The sequence below is a fragment of the Choloepus didactylus genome, chromosome 5, assembly GCF_015220235.1.
Source record: "Choloepus didactylus isolate mChoDid1 chromosome 5, mChoDid1.pri, whole genome shotgun sequence".
Classification (NCBI taxonomy): Eukaryota; Metazoa; Chordata; class Mammalia; order Pilosa; family Megalonychidae; genus Choloepus; species Choloepus didactylus.
Genome location: NC_051311.1, coordinates 1,476,196 through 1,497,671, shown reverse-complemented (window position 1 = coordinate 1,497,671; position 21,476 = coordinate 1,476,196). Strand labels below are relative to the sequence as shown.

At 49.3% G+C, this 21,476-nt stretch overlaps 1 protein-coding gene across 1 annotated transcript in view; it reads left to right on the top strand.

Annotated features, from left to right (window-relative positions):
* Positions 1 to 21,476, top strand: part of CUBN (cubilin) — a 260,630-nt gene that overhangs the window by 197,737 nt on the left and 41,417 nt on the right. Inside the window, exons 52-56 of the mRNA XM_037837374.1 lie at positions 1,430 to 1,551; positions 2,023 to 2,248; positions 3,595 to 3,782; positions 9,955 to 10,111; positions 12,089 to 12,238. Of these exons, the coding sequence (XP_037693302.1) occupies positions 1,430 to 1,551; positions 2,023 to 2,248; positions 3,595 to 3,782; positions 9,955 to 10,111; positions 12,089 to 12,238 (843 nt within the window). The remainder of the gene's footprint in view (positions 1 to 1,429; positions 1,552 to 2,022; positions 2,249 to 3,594; positions 3,783 to 9,954; positions 10,112 to 12,088; positions 12,239 to 21,476) is intronic.

Genomic DNA, 21,476 nt, shown 5'->3' with positions numbered 1-21,476 from the left:
AAATGATTTTTTCTGCATCTTTTTTACAGATGATCCTATTTTTTCCCTTGTTTAATATGTTAATGGGTGAATTATTTCAAAAGACTTTTCTCTTGTTAAACCTTCCTGCTTGGACACAATGTGCGTTTTGTGTACATTAATGGATATTGTGTTGGATTTGCATCTGTGATGTCAGATCTGCACCTGACACTTCAGCCCGAGATGACAGCACCCCCCTGCTGCCTCCTGGGGTGACGAGAGGTGTCCAGTCCCCCTTACCTGGCACGGCAGGCCTTTTGAGTCCCAGCTGCGTGGAGGGTCTCTGTCACAGCCACCGTTTTGTGGGGTCGGAGGTCACGCTGTCTCTCCTGCCCGGTCACTGGAACCTCAGACCCTGCCCCCAGCCCCTTGCTGTGACTCTCATCCTCCGACATACACGTTCAGTCTGGGGTCACGCCTCTGAGCTCGCGGTTGCTTCCAGCCCATGGAATTGGGAGATCCCCTTTCTTCCCACTGAGCTGGGCGGCGTGTGGGAAAGGCTTTGGTTATAGTTTGGCAGGCGCTTCTTGGTGGAGGGAGTGAGGCTGACTGGAGTCTGCTCACTCAACCATCTGCCGGTTGATTTTTATTTATCAGATTGAGAGAAGAGCATCCGGCTGTAAGAAGCAGTATTGTTTGTGCAGAACATCAGCCCAAACCGTTCTTTAGAAATGTGTCCGTTATTCAGCTTACTACGCAAATGTGTAATTGAAAGCTCATTTACAGATTTATGGATATATGTGCTTAGCATCAAGCTGCAAAGTCTCTGGCTGTGGTGCTGAGCTCACCTTTGTTTTCACTGGCCCGGGGTGTTGTTCGCTGTGTCCAACATGCAGTTACCGTCGGCTGTAAACACACGTAATTCTCCCCCATTTCTGACATGGGTCGTCTTCCTTCTCCTTTGTATTAAACTTGAGCCTGTCTTCCCTGTGTGGAAGCAGTATGTTTTCTTAGAAGGCAGCTTTATTGAAATACATTCACATACCATAAAATCCACCCGAAGTGGTCCATCATCAGCCTTTAGGTGATCACAGAGTTGTGTCTTCATCACCACAATCAATTTTCATTACTCCAAAAAGAAGAACCCCATACTCCTTAGCAGCCACCTCTCAATGCCTCTATCCTTCCCCAAAACCACTAATCTGATTCTGTCTCTATAGATTTACTTATATTTGAATTTTATGTAAATGGATTCATACACTGTGGAGTCCTTTGTGTCTGGTTTTTTTCAAAGCATTATGCTTTTTAATTCTCATCTTGCACCCAATTTTGCTCTGCTTTTATCCGATGTTATTTACTTGGTTATTCTTTTACTTTTTATCACGAAGGCTAACTGCTATAGAACTGCTTACTTTGGCTTTGCAGGAGTTTTTCCTTCTCCTTACTTAGAGTGTTGAGGCTCTGGTTTCAGGCTGTGGCGGGATTCAGATGGGTGAGAGTGGCGTGCTGGCGAGCCCCAACTACCCGGCCCCTTACGACAGCTTGACGCACTGCTCGTGGCTGCTGGACGCGCCCCCCGGCCACACCATCACCGTGAGTCCTGTGGCCAGAAGCGCTCTCAAGGCTGTGGGGTGGCGGAGCCGGTCCCGGGTGCACGTGGAGCCCTTTAAATACAAGCGTGTAGAGTGGACCCTGATCCGCTCACATGCTCCCCAGAACCCCTTGTTAGCGTGCACGCGCTGTCTCTGCAGCCTGCAGCTAGGGGTGGCTGAGACCTCTTCTCCCGGCACAGAGGAGCTGTAGGCAGGGAAGTCTCCCACCCGGAGAGCAGTATCCGCTCGGGATGTGCTTCACCACCCAGCCCAGTGGCGGGGGAGGAAGGTGCCCAGAGCTTCCGGAAGAACCTTCAACGAGGGAAAGCAGAGCCGGGCAGGGGAGAGTGAAATGAGGGACAGGTCTAAAAACTTACGTAAATCGAAGCGGAATTCAAGGCTCTGTGGGGAGCCCCTCCGGGTGGGCCAGCACACTGCGGTTCGAGGGCGTCACGCTCGGTTCTCTCCTCAGCTTGTGTTCACCGACTTCGCCCTCGAAGCCCACACGACCTGTGCTTGGGACTCGGTCACCGTCCAGAATGGAGGCTCCCCCGGATCCCCCGAAATCGGGCGGTACTGTGGGAACGCAAACCCCCAGACCATCCAGTCCGGCTCCAACCAGCTGGTGGTGACTTTCAACGCAGATCACTCGGTGCAGCGGGGTGGATTTCACGCCAGCTGGACCACGCAGACCTCCGGTAAAAGGAACCTTCTCTGTGCCCGTTGTCTTTCCTCGGTGGCCTGTTTTACAGATTTATTAGCCATTCAGCAGGCACCCCCGCTGCGTGCTCTGCACCAGGCTCAGTCCTAGATATTTACACATGCCCTCTCCTGTCAGCTTTGTTGGGAAACACTCACCATACATATCCCCTCCGTCTTGCAGGGGCGGAAACTGAGGCAGGGGGTTGAGAATTTGCTCAGATCAGGCAGCGGGTAACTGGCAGAGTCGGGCTTTGAACCTAGGAAGTCGAGCCGGGAGACCCTGAGCTCCACACATCCCCGTGCTCCCTCGCGGGACAGTGCGGCCCACCAGGGAATCACCAGAGAAGATGCGCCTCGGCCACCAGTGGATTGAGGCGCGTGGAGCTCGGGCGGCTGCGGGCGGGAAAGCGAGTGGCCGCGGCCTCAGGCCTGGGAGCCCCCGAAGGCTTCCCCCGGGACAGCGCTGAGGGACAGCGACGTCAGGACAACTGCGCTGCCTGGGGGTCAAAACAGCATAGGTTTGATTTCAAAACAGTAGCTTTCTTTTGTGCATAAAAGTGTAAACCCCATGAAAATTCTCAAAGACTACAAGGACCGTATTGGAAGCTTTATTCAGGGTTTCTGCAGTGCGTGGCACTGACAACAGGGAGAGTCTTCCCGTGGGGTTATCCCCGGGGTCTCCGTGGACGTGTCGGGCTTTCTGCGCTGGAGGCAGAGGGAGCCTCACGTGAACCACAGTGCTCTGAGGTTTCAGAGTAAAAGATGCAGGGAGTGCGCTTTCATTTCACTTGATTTTGTTTTGAATTCATATTTTTTGTCGTCTCTTACGTGTATATTATAATAATGTAAGATAATTGTAGATTTTTCCTTCTTCTTATCCATGAAGTTCATTTTCATCCATCAACCAGTTTCAGTGCGAATGAGCCAGGTTGCTTAATGGAAGAATTTTCCCTCCTCAACATCGTTGTCTCTGGTCAAGTATATTAGAGTAAAATTACAAAAGGGTACAGAGTTGTGTTCTCAGGTATTAGTGGTAATAAAATAGGGAGCTTGGCATTGCCAGGCTAACAATATGATGTATTCTGGAAAAGAACCAAGAGTTCTGCCATTGTTGGCAGGCGGGGTGGATGCTTCTTTGTGGACGGCTGTGGTCTCGGCTCCGTGGGGGCGATGGGCCATCAGGGGCAGCCACTCTGCCCCGAGCTCCTCCCGTCACCAAGTGCCCCTGCCCCGAAGGCTACTCGGGTCAGCCAAAGGAGCCTGGGTCACGGTGAGAAGCGCCCTGCCCTGGACGCCTGGGTTCCAACGCCTGGGTGACGCGTTTCTCCCTGACAATTTTCAGGTTGTGGTGGGATCCTGCACTCGGATAACGGCACCCTCCAGTCCCCGCGCTGGCCGCAGGATTTCCCCGAGAACAGCAGGTGCTCCTGGACGGTCATCACCCATGAGAGTAGACACTGGGAGATCAGCTTCGACAGCAACTTCCACATCCCCAGCGGGGACGGGCAGTGTCTGCGCAGCTTCGTGAAGGTCAGTGCCTGTTCACCTAACCCCAGCCAGACGCGGATGCCCAGCGGGGCCTGACTCACTGCTCTGCAGTCAGAGAGGGACACTACAGCTGCTTTGTTTTCTTACACGAGAAAAGTAAGAAAACTTAAATATTAGGAGTTAAGCTCAGAAACACAGCACACATCCTTGTCAGTATCTTGCCCTGTGACTTTTCATTTGCTAACACACACAGGCAGAGTAGCATAGTTAAGATTATTTTCTGGTCTAATTAAATTCTCACGAGCATTTATAGCTCTTCCTTTCTTTGGAAACTAAAAAGAGAAGGCTGGGTTTTTGTTTGCTTCTTTTAATCGTCATTGCCATCATCTTCATTGTCATCTCCTCCTCCTCCCCTCTCCCCTCCTCCGCCTCCGCCTCCTTTTGCTGATAGAAACTCACAGACAAATGCCCTTGGGATTAAAGGCACCTTCACAGGCACAACTCTGTGCTCTAAAATGACAGAGACTTGGAGTTGCAGCTAGCGCCAGCCCTCGTTTTGGGCCTGAAGAGCCACCGGCTGACGAGACCGCAGGGGCCGTGTAAGCCTCCGGAGGGTGCAGGCGCCAGGCGCTCTTTGTCCAGGTCACGGCTTGCACTCGTGGACCTTGATGCACCACTTCCCCGCCTCACGGCCCCGACGGGCAAAGGCTCCCTCACTCCCCGGTGCCGTCGTGCGCACGCTCCTGGGCCGGTTGCCCCTCAGTGGGAAGAATGGGCTCCAGCCACACCTGTTCTTGCTGATGACACACAGCTGCACAACCGTGGGGGTGCGTTCTGCTCCGGAAGGGCTGCCTTAGGCCTCAGAGGCGGGACGACGTAAAGGCTGCTCGGTGGTTGGACAGTAGACCACCTGAGGAGGGCAGCAGCTTCTGCTGCATGAATGCCATTATTAGTTTACATCGTCTCTCGAATTGTTTTCCCTCATTGATCCATGCTCGCTGCTTAAATGAAAATCCCTTACCTACATGAAATGTGTATCTCACAAAACATTCAGTATATGCTTTCCCTAATTGCTTTTACCATGAAATAAATGAATTCTCTTCCTGTGGAATGAGTTGACATCAAATTTATATCAGCAAGTCTTCCAGCTGTTAACGTGGAGTCTGAGAAGTTACTTGGGTGGAAGCCTTCAGTCCAGACAAGATGGCGCAGGCCATTTCCTGGCCTTCCCTGCTGAGCACATCTGCGATCCCCGAAGACGCAGGAGACGCCAGAAGGGGCCCTGAGAGCTGGAGCGAGGCCCTGGCTGGCTGGGCCCCAGGCTGCCGAGCCGCCGTCCTCATCAACGGGAGGAGGCCACTCTGTCCTGGCACTTCCCAGCCCTTACCCGCAGCAGGAGGCTGTGCTCATTACCTCCATCCCACAACCTCGGCAAGCTGGGCACCTCCAGCAAGGGGCCGCAGGGAACCCTGGCAAGAGCAAGAGGCCCCGGGAAGCACGCTCTTCCCCACCAGGCCTGAGACCCCCATTTCCCCGGAGAGACAGAGGTGAGTGATCAGAACCAGGGACCCAGCCATGTAGGTGTCCACCTGGGAAGCTCTTCATACCTACGCTGCCCTCCAACCCCTACCCACAGGCCATGGAGCAAGTGGACGGATGGACAAGTGGGCAGAAGGGTGCAGCCCAGCAGGCGACTCTGTCGAAGAAGCCTCTCTGTCCCCCTGGCCCGAGATGCTGTTCTCCTGCCCAGAGACAGCCGGGGGCACTCGTGGGGGACCCGTCACACAGACCCCTCAGACCGAGAAATGCACCTCAGCCCAGCCCCGGGAACCCCTTCCTCCCCTCAGGCAGCACCGGCAGATAGATAAAGCAGACCAAAATAATACCACGAAGCTCTGAAAACCAGACACCCGCAGAGGTGTGCAGAGAACCACATGCTGACGATGAACAAGCTGTCCTCTAAAATGGAAGATTTGATAGGCCCAGAGTCTCCCTAACGTATGAACAAAATGTCCAAGGTACCACTGGAAATCACCCATCAGTCCGAGAACCAGGAATGTCACAGCTTGAATGAGGAAAGACAATCAACTGATGTCTATGCTGAGATAAAGCAGATGCCGGAATTATCTGACAAGTAAGTTAAAATAGTCATCATAAAAATGCTTCAACAATCCCTGACAAATTCTCTTTGAATAAAGAAAAAAAAACAGAAAACCTCGACAAAGAAATAGAAGTTAGGACAAAGAACTAAATGGCAACTATAGAAGTAAAGAATAAAATTACTATAGAACTAAAGAAAACTGGCCCGTTGGGCTCAGAAGTAGAATGGAGATAATAGAGGATAGAATCAGTGAACTTGAGAACAAAACAGTAGAATTCACCCAATCTGAACAACAGAGAGAAAATAGACTGAAAAGAAAAAATGAACAGGGCCTCTGGGACCTGTGGGAAAATAACCAAAGATCCAGCGTTCCTCTCACTGGGGTCCCAGAGGGGGAGAGAGTGGAGCTGCGAGAGTGTTCCTAGAAATAATGGCTGAAAAGTTTCCAAATTTGGTAAGACAAGCCTCAGATTCAAGAAGCTGCGTGAGCCCCAAATAGAATAAACCCAAAGAAGCTCGAGCCAAGGGACATGAAAATTGAACTCTGACACTAACGGCCAATGGAACATCTTGGAAACTGGCGGCAAGGATGGAGAGTACCTGTGTGAGATTGCTAACTTGGGTGGAAGCAGGTTTCTCATCTGAAACCTTGGAGACAAGAAGTAAGTGACACAGTATTTCTCAAAGGCTGAAATTAAAGAACTGTCAAACTTACACTTAGGAAAAACTGTCCTTCAGGAATGAAGGGTAAATAAAATAATTCTCATACAACGGAAAACTAAAAGGAATTACTGCTGGCGGACGTACTTTCAGAGTTCATCTAAGAGAAGTTCCTCAACTGGAAATGAAATGGTGAAGGAAACGAGCATCAGGAAGGACGAGGAAAGAACAGAAGGACCAAAAATTTAGGTACACACAGTGGAATTTCCTTTTCTGCATAAATTTTATGAACAATGTTTGTCAGTTGAAACGGAAGTGACAGCCCCTCTGACCCTGACGACGGTGCTGTGGTAAGTGGGGAAGGTAGAGGGACTGATGTGGACGGTAAGCTTCCACATCACTCGGACTGCTCAAACGTCACCGCCAGTGAACAGTTGTGTCGTAGAAGCACATCGCAGCCACCAGAGCAACCAAGACAAAAGCTGTGAAAAGAGAGACACGTGCACACACCCTCCATCCATCAGGATGCAATCCTGAAACATGCTCAGGCAGCCCTCAGGAAGTCAAGGAAAGAGAAGCAGAAGCATGTAGAAAACAAATAATAAAATGACAGACTTAAGCAGAAATGTATGAATAACACTCTAATTGTAAAAGTTCTGCTTACACGAATCAAAAGATAGAGATTTGCAGAGCCAAAACACGATCCATGATATGCTGCTTGTAAGAAACTCTTTTCAAAGTCAGTGACTTTGTTGTTTGGAAGTAAAAGGAGGGGAAAAGATATGCCATGCAAACAATCAGGGAAAAAAGCAGCAGTGCCTATATTAATACCTGATAAAATAGAGCAAAATAAAGTAAGATGAGTTATATTAATATCTGATAAAATAGGTTTCAGAGCATAAAAAATTATTACAGAGAAGGAGGGCTGTTAAATGATAAAAGAAACAATCTACCAGGAGGGCATAATGATCCTAAATAAAGGGAAGAAATAAAACTATCTCTATTTCAGATGACTGATTGTTTCAATAGGCAATCCTAATGAATCTACAAAGTAACTCCTATAATTAATAAATGAGTTCAGCAAGGTCACAGGATGTAAGAATAACATGCAGAAATCAACCACATTTCTACGAACTAGCAAAAAACGGGCAGAAGCTGAAATTAAGAATATATCACATACAAGGGCTCCAAAGAAAATGAAGTACTGAGGTATGTACTTAATAAAACATGTACGTGATCCATGTGCTGAGAATTACAAAATGCTGAGGAAAGAAACCAAAGAAGACCTGAGCAATTGGAGAGACCCACCATGTTCCTGGACCAGGAGGTTTCACGTACTAAGTGTCAGTTCTCCCCAGTTGACGTATACATTTAATTCCTGTCAACATCTCAGCACAGCCTTTTGTAGACACAGACAAGCTTTTTCTAAAATTTACAATCAAAGTCACAGGCCCTTTAATTCCTAAAACGATCTTTGAGAGAAGAATAAAGAGGGAGGGATCACCTTACCTTACTCTACACCTAGGCTTCCTATGTAGTTAGTGTGGTGTTGGCCAAGGGACAGGCACAGGATCAAAGGGACAGAATAGAGAACCCTGCAATGGCCCCACACAAACAGGCTTGTCTGATTTTTGACAAAGACACAAAAGGAATTCAATGGGGGAAGGACAGTCTTTTCAACAAGAGGTGCTGGAGCAATTGAATATCCATAGGCAAAAATAAAGAGTCTCAACCTAAACCTCATACCTTGTACAAAATTAACTCAAAATGGATCATAAACTTGATTTAAATATAAAACTATAAGTTGTTAGAAATAAAGTAGTAGAACATCTTTGGAATATAGAGAGAAGCTCTTGGGCTAGATACCAAAAGAACGACCCATAAAAGGAAAAATTGATAAATTACACCCCCCACCCCCCAAAAAATAACTTTTGCTTAGTGAAAGCCCATGTGACGAGGATGAAGAAAAAGCTACGGACTGGGGGAAGTATTTACAAGCCACGGATGACTCCACAGATGCATGAAGAGCTCTCAAGCTCACCGGTGCAGAGACAGCCCAAGTGGAGTACGTGCGGCAGACGGGAAGACACTTCCCACGGAAGACGATGGTCGGGCTGTGAACACACCCGAGGAGGAGGAAAGCGTCTTCACACCTGTGCATGCACCCGTGAGGGACAGCAGACCGCTGCGGTGGGGAGCGTGGGGCCCCGGGGCCGTGCCCCGTTGCGGGTGGGCAGGGGAGCAGCCACCCGGCCCGGACACGGGCTCTTCAGGAAGCTCCCGCACGAAGCCCGGCGGTCCCTCCAGGCTGTCCTCGGGGTCGCCTGCCTTCCCCCTAGCCCCCTGAGGTGCCACGTCCGCAGCGTCCTGGCCGCCCCTCCCCTGCTGCGCCCTCAGGGCAGGGGTGGGGGTTGCTCCGCCCCACGTCCTCCTGCGCCCGGCGGCTCCGCAGGTCAGGACCACCGGGAAGAGTTCCGAGGAGGCTGGACGGGAGTGAGGAGAGGCCCTGCCCAGCTGAGCAAAACGGGGCGCAGCCCCCTGGGAGGTGCAGGGACGATGGGCCACTGGGACGCAGCTGCTTGTGCTGCTCCTGGGGACGCACCCGGACAGGGGTCTTCTGCGGTCAGGCGTCCTGCAGCCTGTGCCCATCGCTCCCTCTCCAAGACAGAGCGCCTCAGGCTGGGGCCGGGCTGAGTGCTCCTGGTGTCTGTGCCCCCGGGGTGAGTGCTCAGGGCGTCTGTGCCCCCGGGGTGAGTGCTCCCGGCATCTGTGCCCCTGGGCTGAGTGCTCCTGGTGTCTGTGCCCCCGGGGTGAGTGCTCAGGGTGTCTGTGCCCCCGGGTGAGTGCTCCCGGTGTCTGTGCCCCAGGGATGAGTGCTCAGGGCGTCTGTGCCCCCGGGGTGAGTGCTCCCGGCATCTGTGCCCCTGGGGTGAGTGCTCCCGGTGTCTGTGCCCCCGGGTAAGGTGAGTGTTCCCGGTGTCTGTGCCCCTGGGGTGAGTGCTCAGGGTGTCTGTGCCCCCGGGTGAGTGCTCCCGGTGTCTGTGCCCCCGGGATGAGTGCTCAGGGCGTCTGTGCCCCCGGGGTGAGTGCTCAGGGTGTCTGTGCCTCCAGGGTGAGTGCTCCCGGTGTCTGTGCCCCCGGGGTGAGTGCTCCCAGTGTCTGTGCCCCCGGGTAAGGTGAGTGTTCCCGGTGTCTGTGCCCCTGGGGTGAGTGCTCAGGGTGTCTGTGCCCCCGGGCTGAGTGCTCCTGGTGTCTGTGCCTCCAGGGTGAGTGCTCCCGGTGTCTGGGCCCCCAGGTAAGGTGAGTGCTCCTGGTGTCTGTGCCCCCGGGGTGAGTGCTCAGGGTGTCGGTGCCCCCGGGCTGAGTGCTCCCGGCGTCTGTGCCCCTGGGGTGAGTGTTCCCGGTGTCTGTGCCCCCAGGGTGAGTGCTCATGGTGTTTGTGCCTCCCCCCAGGTGTGGGCAGGGACCACGGAGGCTGGCGGTGCCCTGTTGGCCTCGGGCTGTGGGGACACAGCTCCGGGCCCCGTGGCCACCCCGGGGAACGCCTTCACCGCCGTGTTCCAGGCGCAGGAGGGCACTGCCCGGGGCTTCTCTGCTTCGTTTGTGAGCCGTGAGTACAGGGGCCCTGAGGGGCCCTGGGGCTGGGCGCGGGCAGGGGGCTGGGCTGGGGCCTCAGGGGCAGGGCTCTGGGGGTGATACAACCCCTGAACCCGAGCTCACCCTCAAAGTCAGCAAGGACGAACAGATCCCATGTGGGTCCCTGGGCAGGGAGCCCCCAGCATGGGGCAGGGTCCCGCAGCAGCCGGTTGCCCACAACCTCCTGCCTCACTGCCTCGGGGGCTTGGAGAGGGCGCAGGCCCCCCAGGGCAGCCACCGCCTCTTCTAGCCTCTTGGGGACACACCATTGGACTTTCCCATCCTTGCTTGGGTCCGAGTCCACTCTACAGCTGCATGAATTGGACTCGTGGGAAACACACCAGTTTTCCTGCCTGAGAAGCGCTGGCAGGTTTCTGTGGCTGAATCACGAGTGGCCACAAATCGCTGGGCACTATTTAGGAACGCATTGGCTGAGAAGACCTCGAGGGTGATGCAGTAAGCAGGCATTTCAGACACGAACAGGTGCGGTCGCGTCTACTGCGTCGGGGGGCGGCCGGTTGCTGAACCCAACTACTGCGTCGGGGGGCGGCCGGTTGCTGAACCCTCGGCTCTCGGCGTTGCTCGGAGGGTACCGGCGGCGGGGGCTCTTTCCCGGAGGCGAGGGCGAGGCGGGGGACTTGGCCAGGTCCCCGGCGGTGGCGTGCAAGGTGTGGAGGGCGGCGAGAGGAAACAGGCGGGACGCTTTTCTTTGAAGGTGATGAAGCCGAGAGCGTTTATTAGGGGAGAGTACACGTTTATATAGGGCGGTTTAGAGGGCGGGCTAGCTGTAGGGGTAAAAGGCTTGGATTGGTTCTGAGAGGGCGCGGAGGTCGTTTGAAAAGGGTGGGAGTTGCTCCGGCAACGGGGAGGGCGGGAGTTGCTCTGGTAACGGGGAGTGGGCGGGCAAGGTAAAGGGGGCGGTTTTCTCCGGCAAGCTTCTCCTGACAGTTGTACTTTGGGGTGAGGAAATGGGGCCTGCATCCGGCTCCACTTTCTCAGGCCCGGGGGGCTGTGGAGGGCACTACCGCCCGTGCCCACCACCCTCCCCAGGGGCGGATCCGGTCCCCCGGCCCAGGCCCGCCAAGTTGAAGCACGTAATCAGTATCCCGCAAACAGGGACGATGGGCAGCGAGGAATGGACGGAGCAGCTGGGAGAGGACGGGGCAGTGGGGAGTGGACGGAGCAGCTGGAAGAGGATGGGGCAGTGGGGAGTGGACGGGGAAGTGGGGAGTAGACGGGGCAGTGGGGAGTGGACGGGCAGTGGGGAGTGGACAGGGGAGCTCGGAATAGATGGGGCAGTGGGGAGTGGACAGCGGCAGCACAGATGTTTTAATACCTGAGAGATCAGAGAGTGATGTGGATTAGCTGGAGAGTGGTGCTATGGAAACAAATCTCACTCGCTGGTAAAAAGGTTTTCTCTTTTTTCTGATTCTAGTGATTCATGTGAGAATTTGCTGAAGAGTAGAGATTGGCAACTGTAACCTTCTTTTTCTTAACTGCTGATGTTCTCGAGGACAAGCAGTGACATAGTTTTCTAATAGTAGAATAAGACATTTTTAAAACATGGAGTGTATAAAGTGCTGGCTGGGTGCAAATCACTCTTCCTCAGTTTTGTTTCTTTCTCTTCATGAACCCTACACAATCTTTACTATAATTTGTCCTTTCTTGAACATCTTACAATTAAGTGACTTGCAATTAATTGGTGCTAAAATTTCTACTACTTATCACATAGAACTGTGCAGCCTTTTCTAAAAACTATATAATGTTATTTTGCATCGACATTTATTTTTAAATCAGAAGTCCCTTCTCTTAGTTATTGCTTCTTCCCTTTGCTGTATCGCGGGGGATTATGTCTCCAGAGACTTTAGGAAATTTGAGTCTTCTCTTTACTGGCAAAGTAGATATTAGCATGAGAACAGATGTTCTGATAGTCTTTTGTGTTCCTGCTTAGGATGTGGAAGTAATTTCACTGGCCCCTTGGGCTACATCGTGTCTCCAAACTACCCAAAGCGATATGATGACAACTTGAACTGCTCGTATGCCATCACGGCCGGCCCACAGGACGTGGTCTTCTTGACTTTCGTGTCTTTCCACTTGGAAGGTAAGTTTGTCGTTAAGTAAATCACAATCAAATCTTAATAAACGAATCGGGCAAAGTGAGGAGAGGCAGGCAGAGGGAATCTAAAATCACCATGTAAAGAAAATAGCAAAAGTAATTGCAGAGTGGATTTAAGGTAAACTGGAATAAGATTCCATCCAGTATATTAAGAACACACATACTGTCCTGTATACCCCACTCAGAAGCAAAGTGACAATGCAAGGGCTTTAACAACTGAGACATCACATGAATCGATTAAAGAAAATAAGTCCAAAGTGTGTTACATGTTAAAACTAATTTTTAGTTTATTCATTTACTTTTACTTATGACACACATGCACACATATGCACTCACATGCACACACGTGCGTACACGTGCACATATGCACACATGCATGCTCATACTCATGCACACACATGCACAGAACACGTGCACACCCATGCATACACACTCACATGCACTCACATGCACACTTGCACACGTGCATGTACACACATGGGTGCATACATACACACATGCACATATGCACACATGCATGCTCATACTGTGCACACAATGCACAGAACACGTGCACACCCATGCATACACACTCACATGCACACACGTGCACACATCCTCACATGTACACCCATGCATACACATACTCACACATGCACACATCCTCACATGCACACCCATGCATACACACATGCAAGCACACATACACATATGCTCTCATGCACACACTTACACACATTCATGCACACACATGCACGCACATGCACACTATAACCAACAAGAGAAACTGTCTTGCTGAATTAGTAGATGCTCCATAAACGTGAGCGTGGGGGTGAACTAACGATTCACGGTGACTGTGCCCTGCTCTCCCTGAGTCTCAGGCAGGACACCCTTTCCTCTCCATCCGAAGCCCCTGTCTTTGCAGCCCCATCCTGTGCTGGAGCCCGCACGTGCAGGTGCCCCTCAGTGCAGCAGTCCCAGAGGCAGGGACTGTTGGCAAACGAGCAGTGGGTGCCAGGGCACAGCCGAAGACCCTTGCCAATGGATGGGCACTTCCAGCCACTCAGAGCCCCGTTCACCACGATCACAAATCAGCTTTCCGTGCTCAAGCTACAGTTAATCTGTGAACTGTCAGGCTACCTCTGCACAGTCAAAATTTCTTTCTGTTTGGGTTAGTTTCCATGGCAGTGAAATGTTATACTTTTCTTGCTAAGCAAGATGCTCCACAGCCAGTCACATCAGGGAAATTTGTGTTTTATAAAAATTAAAATGACATGTCCATACTCAAATATTGGTGAATTATAAAAAGCCTCTCTGACTTTCCCTTTTTCTTTGACCTCACATCCTTTTCCTGTATCTCTGGAGTTGTATTTTTTATGTGTGTTTGCTAGACAATGCCAAGTATAAATTGAGGTGTGTCACAGTGAAGACAGAATAAAAAGTAACATGATCCCTTCAGCATGTGCTAGCACAAAATCCCAGTGATATAAAAAATGATCATGAGATATAAGGGACTGGGGGGAAAGAGAGGTTTAAAATAATATCGCCATATTATTATGTATAAAGTTACATGTATAGTCTACTTTTCTATTTGAAATAACAAGCATATGAAAAAATCTGGAGGGCTCTTTAGCGTTATGCTAAGAGTGTTTTCACTTGGTGGATGATTTTCTTTTAATTTAAAAAGAATCTTTTTTCTTTTTAGCTTTTGTGTAATTTTTATAATCAGAATGGAAGTTATTTTTAAAGAAGGGAAAAGAAACACCTGATACCTGCTTGGATTGGGTATTGGTATGTGCATTTGTTCTCGTTAAATAATAAACACGAGCACCTCACGTGTCAGTACCGTTCGGACGGAAAGGAGCAGCTGGTGAGGAGTGTCTGCAGCGGGGGCCCCGGCCCCGGGCCCGGCCCAGCCTTTGTCTCTCGGTCGCCTCCTGGTCTCGAGAACGGGGTTGTGGAGCAGCCGATGCCTCATGAGCGTCAGTGGTGGCGGCGAGCAGGGTCGGCTGTGCCATCACCGCAGGCCGCCTGAGGGCGGATGTTGGGCTCCCCAGATGGAGCGACGCCCCGTCGCTGGTGGATTTGTCACCCTCGAGCCGTGGAGATGGAGTCCCCGTGGAAGGACCCTCTGCCCCGCTCACGTTGCTGGTGTCACACGTGGTCAGCCTGTCCCCCCGGCCGAGTGAGCAGTTTCTGGCTATGGATGACCTGAGTTGTGGTGGTTCCAAAAAGAGCAACGTCATTCAGAGTCACCCTTTCCTCTCCATTCCTGTCCCTACCACACGGACACTGACGTTTGAGGCCATTTGGCAGTTTCCTTGATGACGGCAGCAGGGGCCTTTCGGGGGCCCTGAGCGAGCCCGGGCGTCCTGGGCGCAGGCGGGAAGGGGGCTGGCCCCTCCCGGGGCAGGGGCCTCAGACGGCCGCCCTTCCTGCACCGCCCTCCCGCTCAGCTGCTGCCCACGCGGGGAGGTGCGTCCCAGCTCCGCGGCTCGTGGCCCTGAGCACGGACTGGGGGGCTGTGGGACGGCCGGGCCCAGCGGCTGCGACATCCACGGCTGCATCCACGCGGCCCGGCAGCGGGCGGGGAGAGTCCGCTGAGTCCGGCAGCTGCCCGCGGGGCGCCCCCTTCCCACTGATGTGAGTTGCTCTTAAGTTCACTTGTTATTTTACATTGGCCGAAGTTTCTCTCATTTTGTCAATCGTTACCTTTCCAATACTGGCCGTTCCATGAGCTGCAGGCTTCTTATCTTTGGCTGCACTATCGCTGCCGAAGTATAAATTCCAGTGAAACCATGAAAAGATATGGAAGAAATTTCTGTTTGAGTCTTTACAGGACTTTTTTTTTTTTTTTTTTTTTTTTTTTTTGAGTATAATTTCAAGATGTAAACAGTGTTTTCAAAAGCCAGAAAATAGAGAGTTGGCAAATTCAAGATGTTTCCTTTGGTTAAAAATGAAATGCCACAAACCACACAAGCTGACAGACCATGAGAGAGAAAAACTATCAATGTTTGCATTCGTTTGGGAGTCAAGTATAGTTAATTTTGTTTTCCTAAACATTAAACTTGTGAAAGTGCATTTTCATGTTCTTATTCACGTGGCCAAACAGATGCCCCCGAGCTGTGGGGGAAATTACAGCCCCAGTTTTCTCACCTGATCCCTGGAGCACTCAGCAGGTAAGGCGGCCTGAGGCAATCTGGGACCTCTGGTAGCCATTTTCCTGTCTTTGAAATTGGGTTATGTATCAGTCAGGCTTCTGCGAGAGACAGAAGCATTAGGAGATTTTACTATTGTAATTTGTGTATTTTAAGGAATCGGCTCCTGCCTTAGGGTCTGGAAGCTCAGGTGGGATTTCGTCTTCTCAGGGAAACCTCAATTCTGCCCTCAGGGCACCACGCTAAGGGCATGTCCTGCACTAGGGTCAGCCGATGAGGGACGTTGGGCACATCTGCAGAACACCTTCCAGCAAACCAGGTCGGCGTGTGGCGAATTACTGAGCCCCAGAGCCCACCCGAGTCAACACCTGAGTCTGCACTGACCACATTAACTCACCTGGTGATGCTGGGGCCTGGACGTCCTTGACCGGAAACCCTGCCTCCAAGCACGTCCTGGGCTCGGTTTTCCTCAGACCGGGAGACTCTTGTAAAGAACTGGAAGCCCGAGCAGGTGCGTCTGCTCCTCGTGCCCTGGGACGGGCGCCGGTGTCCAGGAGCGGGGCTGGGTCTCCAGAGCTCCGGTGACCCCCACTCATGTCCACCTGCATCTCGCTGTCTGCGTGGATTTCCCAGGTTACAGGTTGCTGCTTTAATAGAAAGCTAAAAGGAAAAGGTAACGAAAGGTTAGTGTTCAGGTTGTTCTTTGTTTCTCTTTTTTCCATCAAGAAGTGCAATCATTGAGTTTTGTCTGGCTTTATTTCACATTTTCTCTGTTTAATCTAATTTAAAACGAACTTACGTGGCATTTCTCGGCTTCTCACCATTTCTTCTCTTTGCTTTCTCAGTGGTTTCTGAGGAAGTCAGAATGTAGACAGATTTCCAGTGCCTTATTTCAGAAAGAACTGGGCAAAGCTTCCTTGGAGTCGTTCCTGTTGTTTTATTGGGACTGGCTCTGCATTTCCTCGCGTGGCCTCGCGTGTAGCCTGGGGCTGTCAAGTCCCAGCCGAGCCCCAGGCTTGCCGGGGTCCCGCCACAGCCCAGCGACTCCACAGACGCCCTCAGTGGCCGCTGCCCCTGGCTGCCCCAGGCGCGTGCTCTCCCTGGAGCCTTTTCCTGCTGTTCTGCGAAGAGAACGTTATCCTACTTGCAGTTTTAAAGTATTCCCACCAGGTCCCCTTCTCTACTCCTCCTTGGCATTTCGGGAGGGAAACCAGAGTCTGGCTCTAAATTCCACAGGTTTATTCCGTTTGCTGAATTACTCACCCTGGGTTTCCTGGAACGTGATGGAATTCAGAATTGGCTGTTGCACTCTAATAAAACCTAAGAATATAGTAGAAAACTTGTATTTCAACACCTTGCATAGGCCTTACTCATTTTAAACAGTGAAAGTGGGTTAAACTTTTTCAGAAAGATGGAAAAATAGTCACAAGACAAATCACGGAAGATCATTTTACAGCGTAGCAATTTCAGCAGTAAATATGCCTCCAGCATTCCCTGGATAGGGAATTAAGGGTGACGAGGTTGCCCAGAACGTGTTGCTCAGTTTCGGGGCACTCGACTTCCCGCAGAGCTCTCTCTTCTTGGCCACAAACTCAACCTCGACATTCCCCTCAGTCCTCGAAGAACTTGTTCCAAACCTTGACTGAGCTTCTCTCTCTCCCTAGAAGGCAGTCACCAGGTGGAACTTTAGCGCTGCGTGTGCTTTCATCATGAATGCGTTTGGTTTCGTGGGAAAGTCTTGAACATCATCCTTTGCTGGCACCTGCAGCCTGCGCTCCGCGTGTCTCACTGAAGGGTCCGATGCCGGGTGTGACATGCGGAGGGTGGGAAAGACACGCAAACCGCTCGATGCCAGTCACTCACTCGTTTCTCATTCTCTTGCGGATCACACTGGCAGGGAAATCTTAAAATGTTCTTGAACTTTAAGTAATTTTACCAAGTTCTAGAATTATGTGGGTGTTTGATTTCTTATGGACAAAATCTGGACGGACATTCGACCTTAAAGAAATAACTAGCGGGGAAATATACAGGAATGTTTTAATCCACGAAGCGACTTGCCAGATGTCACAGCTTTCCCATTTCGCTGATGAGGCTTTCAGCATGAGCAGATTGTCTTGAGTCCTTTGTTTAGTTATTTGATACTCTCTCACCGTCCAGGAAAACTTACCGCCCCCTTCAACTTCCTCGGCTTCCCCTTGAGCAAGGCTCCAATTGTTGAGCAAAGGCCTTTTCTTAATTGTTAATGAGTTTTGATGCTGTATTGTGATACTTTTATTTCCTGGGTGAATTTTGTGTAATTGAACTATTCTATCCCTTTAATTATTTGGGAGCCAAGTCAACAATGTGACAAGCTTCACCTTAAGGCTTACAAGTCTTTTCTGTAATTTTCTAGGACAGCTACCCTTATGGTGCTCTATATCATCAGGCCCACAACTTGAAAACCAACTCTTTAAAGCATAAAGAACCGGTGCACAGGGGGCCATTTGACCAAATGTGGGGCCAGCGTCTTCATCTTGTATAATCAATATTTCCTTTCATTCTGTGAGTTTGGTTTCACAATTTTATATGTTGTTGCTGGCTAAAGATATTTCTTTAACTAATGCATTGTGTGTATATAAATATAAATATATTTACTCAAATTTTGATACTTAAATTTTTTTTATATTCCAATGGAGCTTTTAGCATCTTGAAGTCAGATTCTAAGGTTATTATTAAGGTACATAATTTAGAAGAATTCAAACCATGAATCTGAATGTAATCTATTTCTTTTTTTCTATTTCTGCATCATCATATTGTTTCTAATTACATAAGGGCATTGAATTTAACTCTTTCACATTTTTAACACACAGAGTTATGCCCAAGAAGAAACATTTCTAGTCCAGGATTTTCAAAATACAAGAACTCTTTTAGGTTAATTTAATAAGTGTATCTTGGATAGAGATCGCAGGATGTCTTCAAACTGGATAGAAACTTTAGCATGGGTAGCAAGTGTGTGTTCCTAAAAGGACTTAACATTTAGACTGAATAGATATTGTCCTATAAAAGTATCCATTTCCTCTGAGATACTACTCACACCCCAAAAGGGGGAAAACTCTTTAATGCAAGTGTAAGATTCTTCCAGTTAAGAGTAGTGTGTCATCTTCAGGTTAGCTTAGAAATAGGGTGTACGGGAAGGATGCCAGGTTCTTATCTCATCGCAGGAAGGTTTAACAATGAGAAGGGGTGATGGGCTCCCCAACGAGTTGGACCAGGAACACGAATGCCCTTGAAGCACCCCGGTTCCCCTCCTGCTGCGTTCTGCCCAACAACCTCACCCCCCATCCCATAGCCTGGTCAGGAAGTGAGGCTGCCAGTGCACCGCACTGCACACCCTCAGCTCCCACCAGTGGCTCCCGTGCTCATTCTGGTTGGAAATCTGGCCTACGTTGAGCCTGCTTTCCTACCTTGGAGTGATCAATCAATAGGTCAACACTGATCCGGAGGGTGGGGTTGTCTAAACAATAATAACAATGACTAAAATAATAATAATAATTGCTACCATATCAATTAGGAATTGGCATGACTAACCAGAGACTTAATTCAACCTGGTTTAAGCACAAAAGGGCGATTTATTGGCTTTTACCTGTGGAAGACCTAAAAGTTGTGTGGACCTCAAGTCTGCTTAATCTTGCAATTCAGTTTTGTCAGGAAATATTCCACTTTTCCCGTCCTCTGTCTCTGCTCCTGCAGTGTGGGCCTTTCACAGTTGGCTGTGATATGTCTAGGTGTGGATCTCCTTGAATTTATCCTACTTGGAGTTCATTGTACTTCTTGGATGTGTAGATTACTGTTTTTCATCAAATTTGGGAAGCTTTCAGATACCATTTCTTCAAGTGTTCTTTCTGCCTCTTTCTCTCTCTTCTCCTGGGACTCCCATTTTGCATATCCTGATATGCTTGATGGTGTCCCCCGGGTCAATTTCATTTTTTCTTTTTCTTTCTGTTCCTTAAATGGAATAATCTCAGTTGACCTACCTTCGCCTTTGCTGAGTCTTTCTTCTGCCTGCTTATTTCTGCTATTGAGCCCTCTTAGTGGGTTTTTCATTTTAATTATTGTACTTTTCAACTCTAGAATTTCTAATTGGTTCATTTAAAATAATAATTTAGATCACTTTGATGGTATTCTCTAGTTGGTGAGACATCATTCCCATACTTCCTTTAATTCTTTAAACCTGGTTTCTTTTAGCTTTTGGAACATATTCATAATGGCTAACAAAGTCTTTGTCTAGTAAATCCAACATCTGGACCTCCACAAGGGCAGTTTCTGTTGACGTTTTTTTTTTTCTGCATATGGACCATTAGTTTCTTGGCATGTCTCATATTTTTTGTTGAAAACTGGACACTTTACATAATAAAATGTCACAACTCTAGAAATCAGATCCCTCCACCCTGCTCAGGGTTTGCTGCTGCTGCTGTCCATTTGTTTAGTGACTTTTCTGCATTAATTCTGTAAGGTCTGTATTCTTTGTTGTGTGTGGCCACTTCAGTCTCTGCCCAGTTAAGTTACTGGTCAACCAGTGATAATTCAGAGTTTTCCTCAAATACCCAGGACCAGCAAGTGCCCAGTCTCTGCCAAGGGGCACCCCTTCAGCACTCAGCCACACGGTCACGACTCTGCCTTAGCCTTCGCTTCCTGCTGTCTCAGGTTTTACCTGACCATGCAGCCTGCACATGGGAGTGGCCATCTAGATTCTCGGAAATACGTCATAGCTTTTCAACGCCCCTGCAGACATCTCTTCCTCAGCTTTTCCTTTCAGCTTTTTGGCTAGTCTATTGTTTTCCCCAACTATTATCTGTTGCCTCAAATAGCCATGGTGTTAAAACACTTGCCTGTAAATGTTTGTGACAAATCCCACAGGGGATGGGCTTTTAGCACTGAATGAGTTTGGAGTCAGGTTAAGTAAAGACGGTCCTTGTGAGTGGGGTCTCCCAGAGAGCCAGCCACCGAAGAGTCACGCAATGGTAATTTTGGGGGAATGAGGCTTGGAAGGAGCTCCAGCTCCATTCTGCTCCCTCAAGACCAGGGGTGTGGGCTGTTATTTTTCACTGCTGCTATTTTTACAGCTGAGCTGACAAGGGAATGGGACTAGGGTAAATTAAAATACCACAAAGCTCACTGTCCTTACTTACATGCTGCCATTTGTTTTGTTTTGCTTTGCTTTTTAATAAATGCTCCCTGGGTTGCTGTGGGCCTTTGGTTAATTTCCAGAGTTTTGAAAAAAGTTGTTTCTGACAATTTTTGCCAGTTTTTCATTGCTTTTATGGAGAAGCAACTTTTCAGAGGGCTTTACTCATCATTTTCACTGATGTCTTCAATGTGTTAAAATTTGATATATGCATTAAATGCAACATTTTAGAAGAATAATCACATAAAAATTCATAATGTTATGTTAATAAAAATTAGGTTGCAAAAGATTTTGCAGAGTATGATCCCAATTATTTTTTAACAGTGTATACTAACATGTAAAAATGTCTGTGGAGATTGTGGTAATAAAAGTCTTTCTAATTTCTTGTTTATTCTGTTTTGTATTTTTCTATGAGCTGGAGGGCTGTAATACATATATATGTATATGTATATATATATATATATATATATATATATATTTGTTTTCTAATTTGGAAAAAAAACAGTGATTTATATTTTCACAGTCACTAAACACTTGAGCTGCTATTGTTTGGGTGAACATTTGTGATGGTTGTTAAATAAACATTAAGGAATTTGTGATTGTCTCTCCTTGGTAGGAGTTGCTTATCTGTGCACAGGCTTCATGTTAAAGCAGAGTTTCTTACTAGCATGATTCTGAATAGGCACCCTTGACATTTGGCTCGGGTAAATTTTTGTTGTGGGAGGGTGAAGTAGGGGGCAACCTGTGCATTGTGGGGTGTTTTGGAGCAACCCCGGCTTCTGCCCACAACATGACAGTAGCACCCCAAACCCGTGTTTACAAAAAGATCTTCAAACATTGACAATGTCCCCTGGGGGGGCAAAATTGCCCCAGTTATCACTGCCTCAAAGGAACCATTGTATAAAGGAAAAGACCTGGGTTG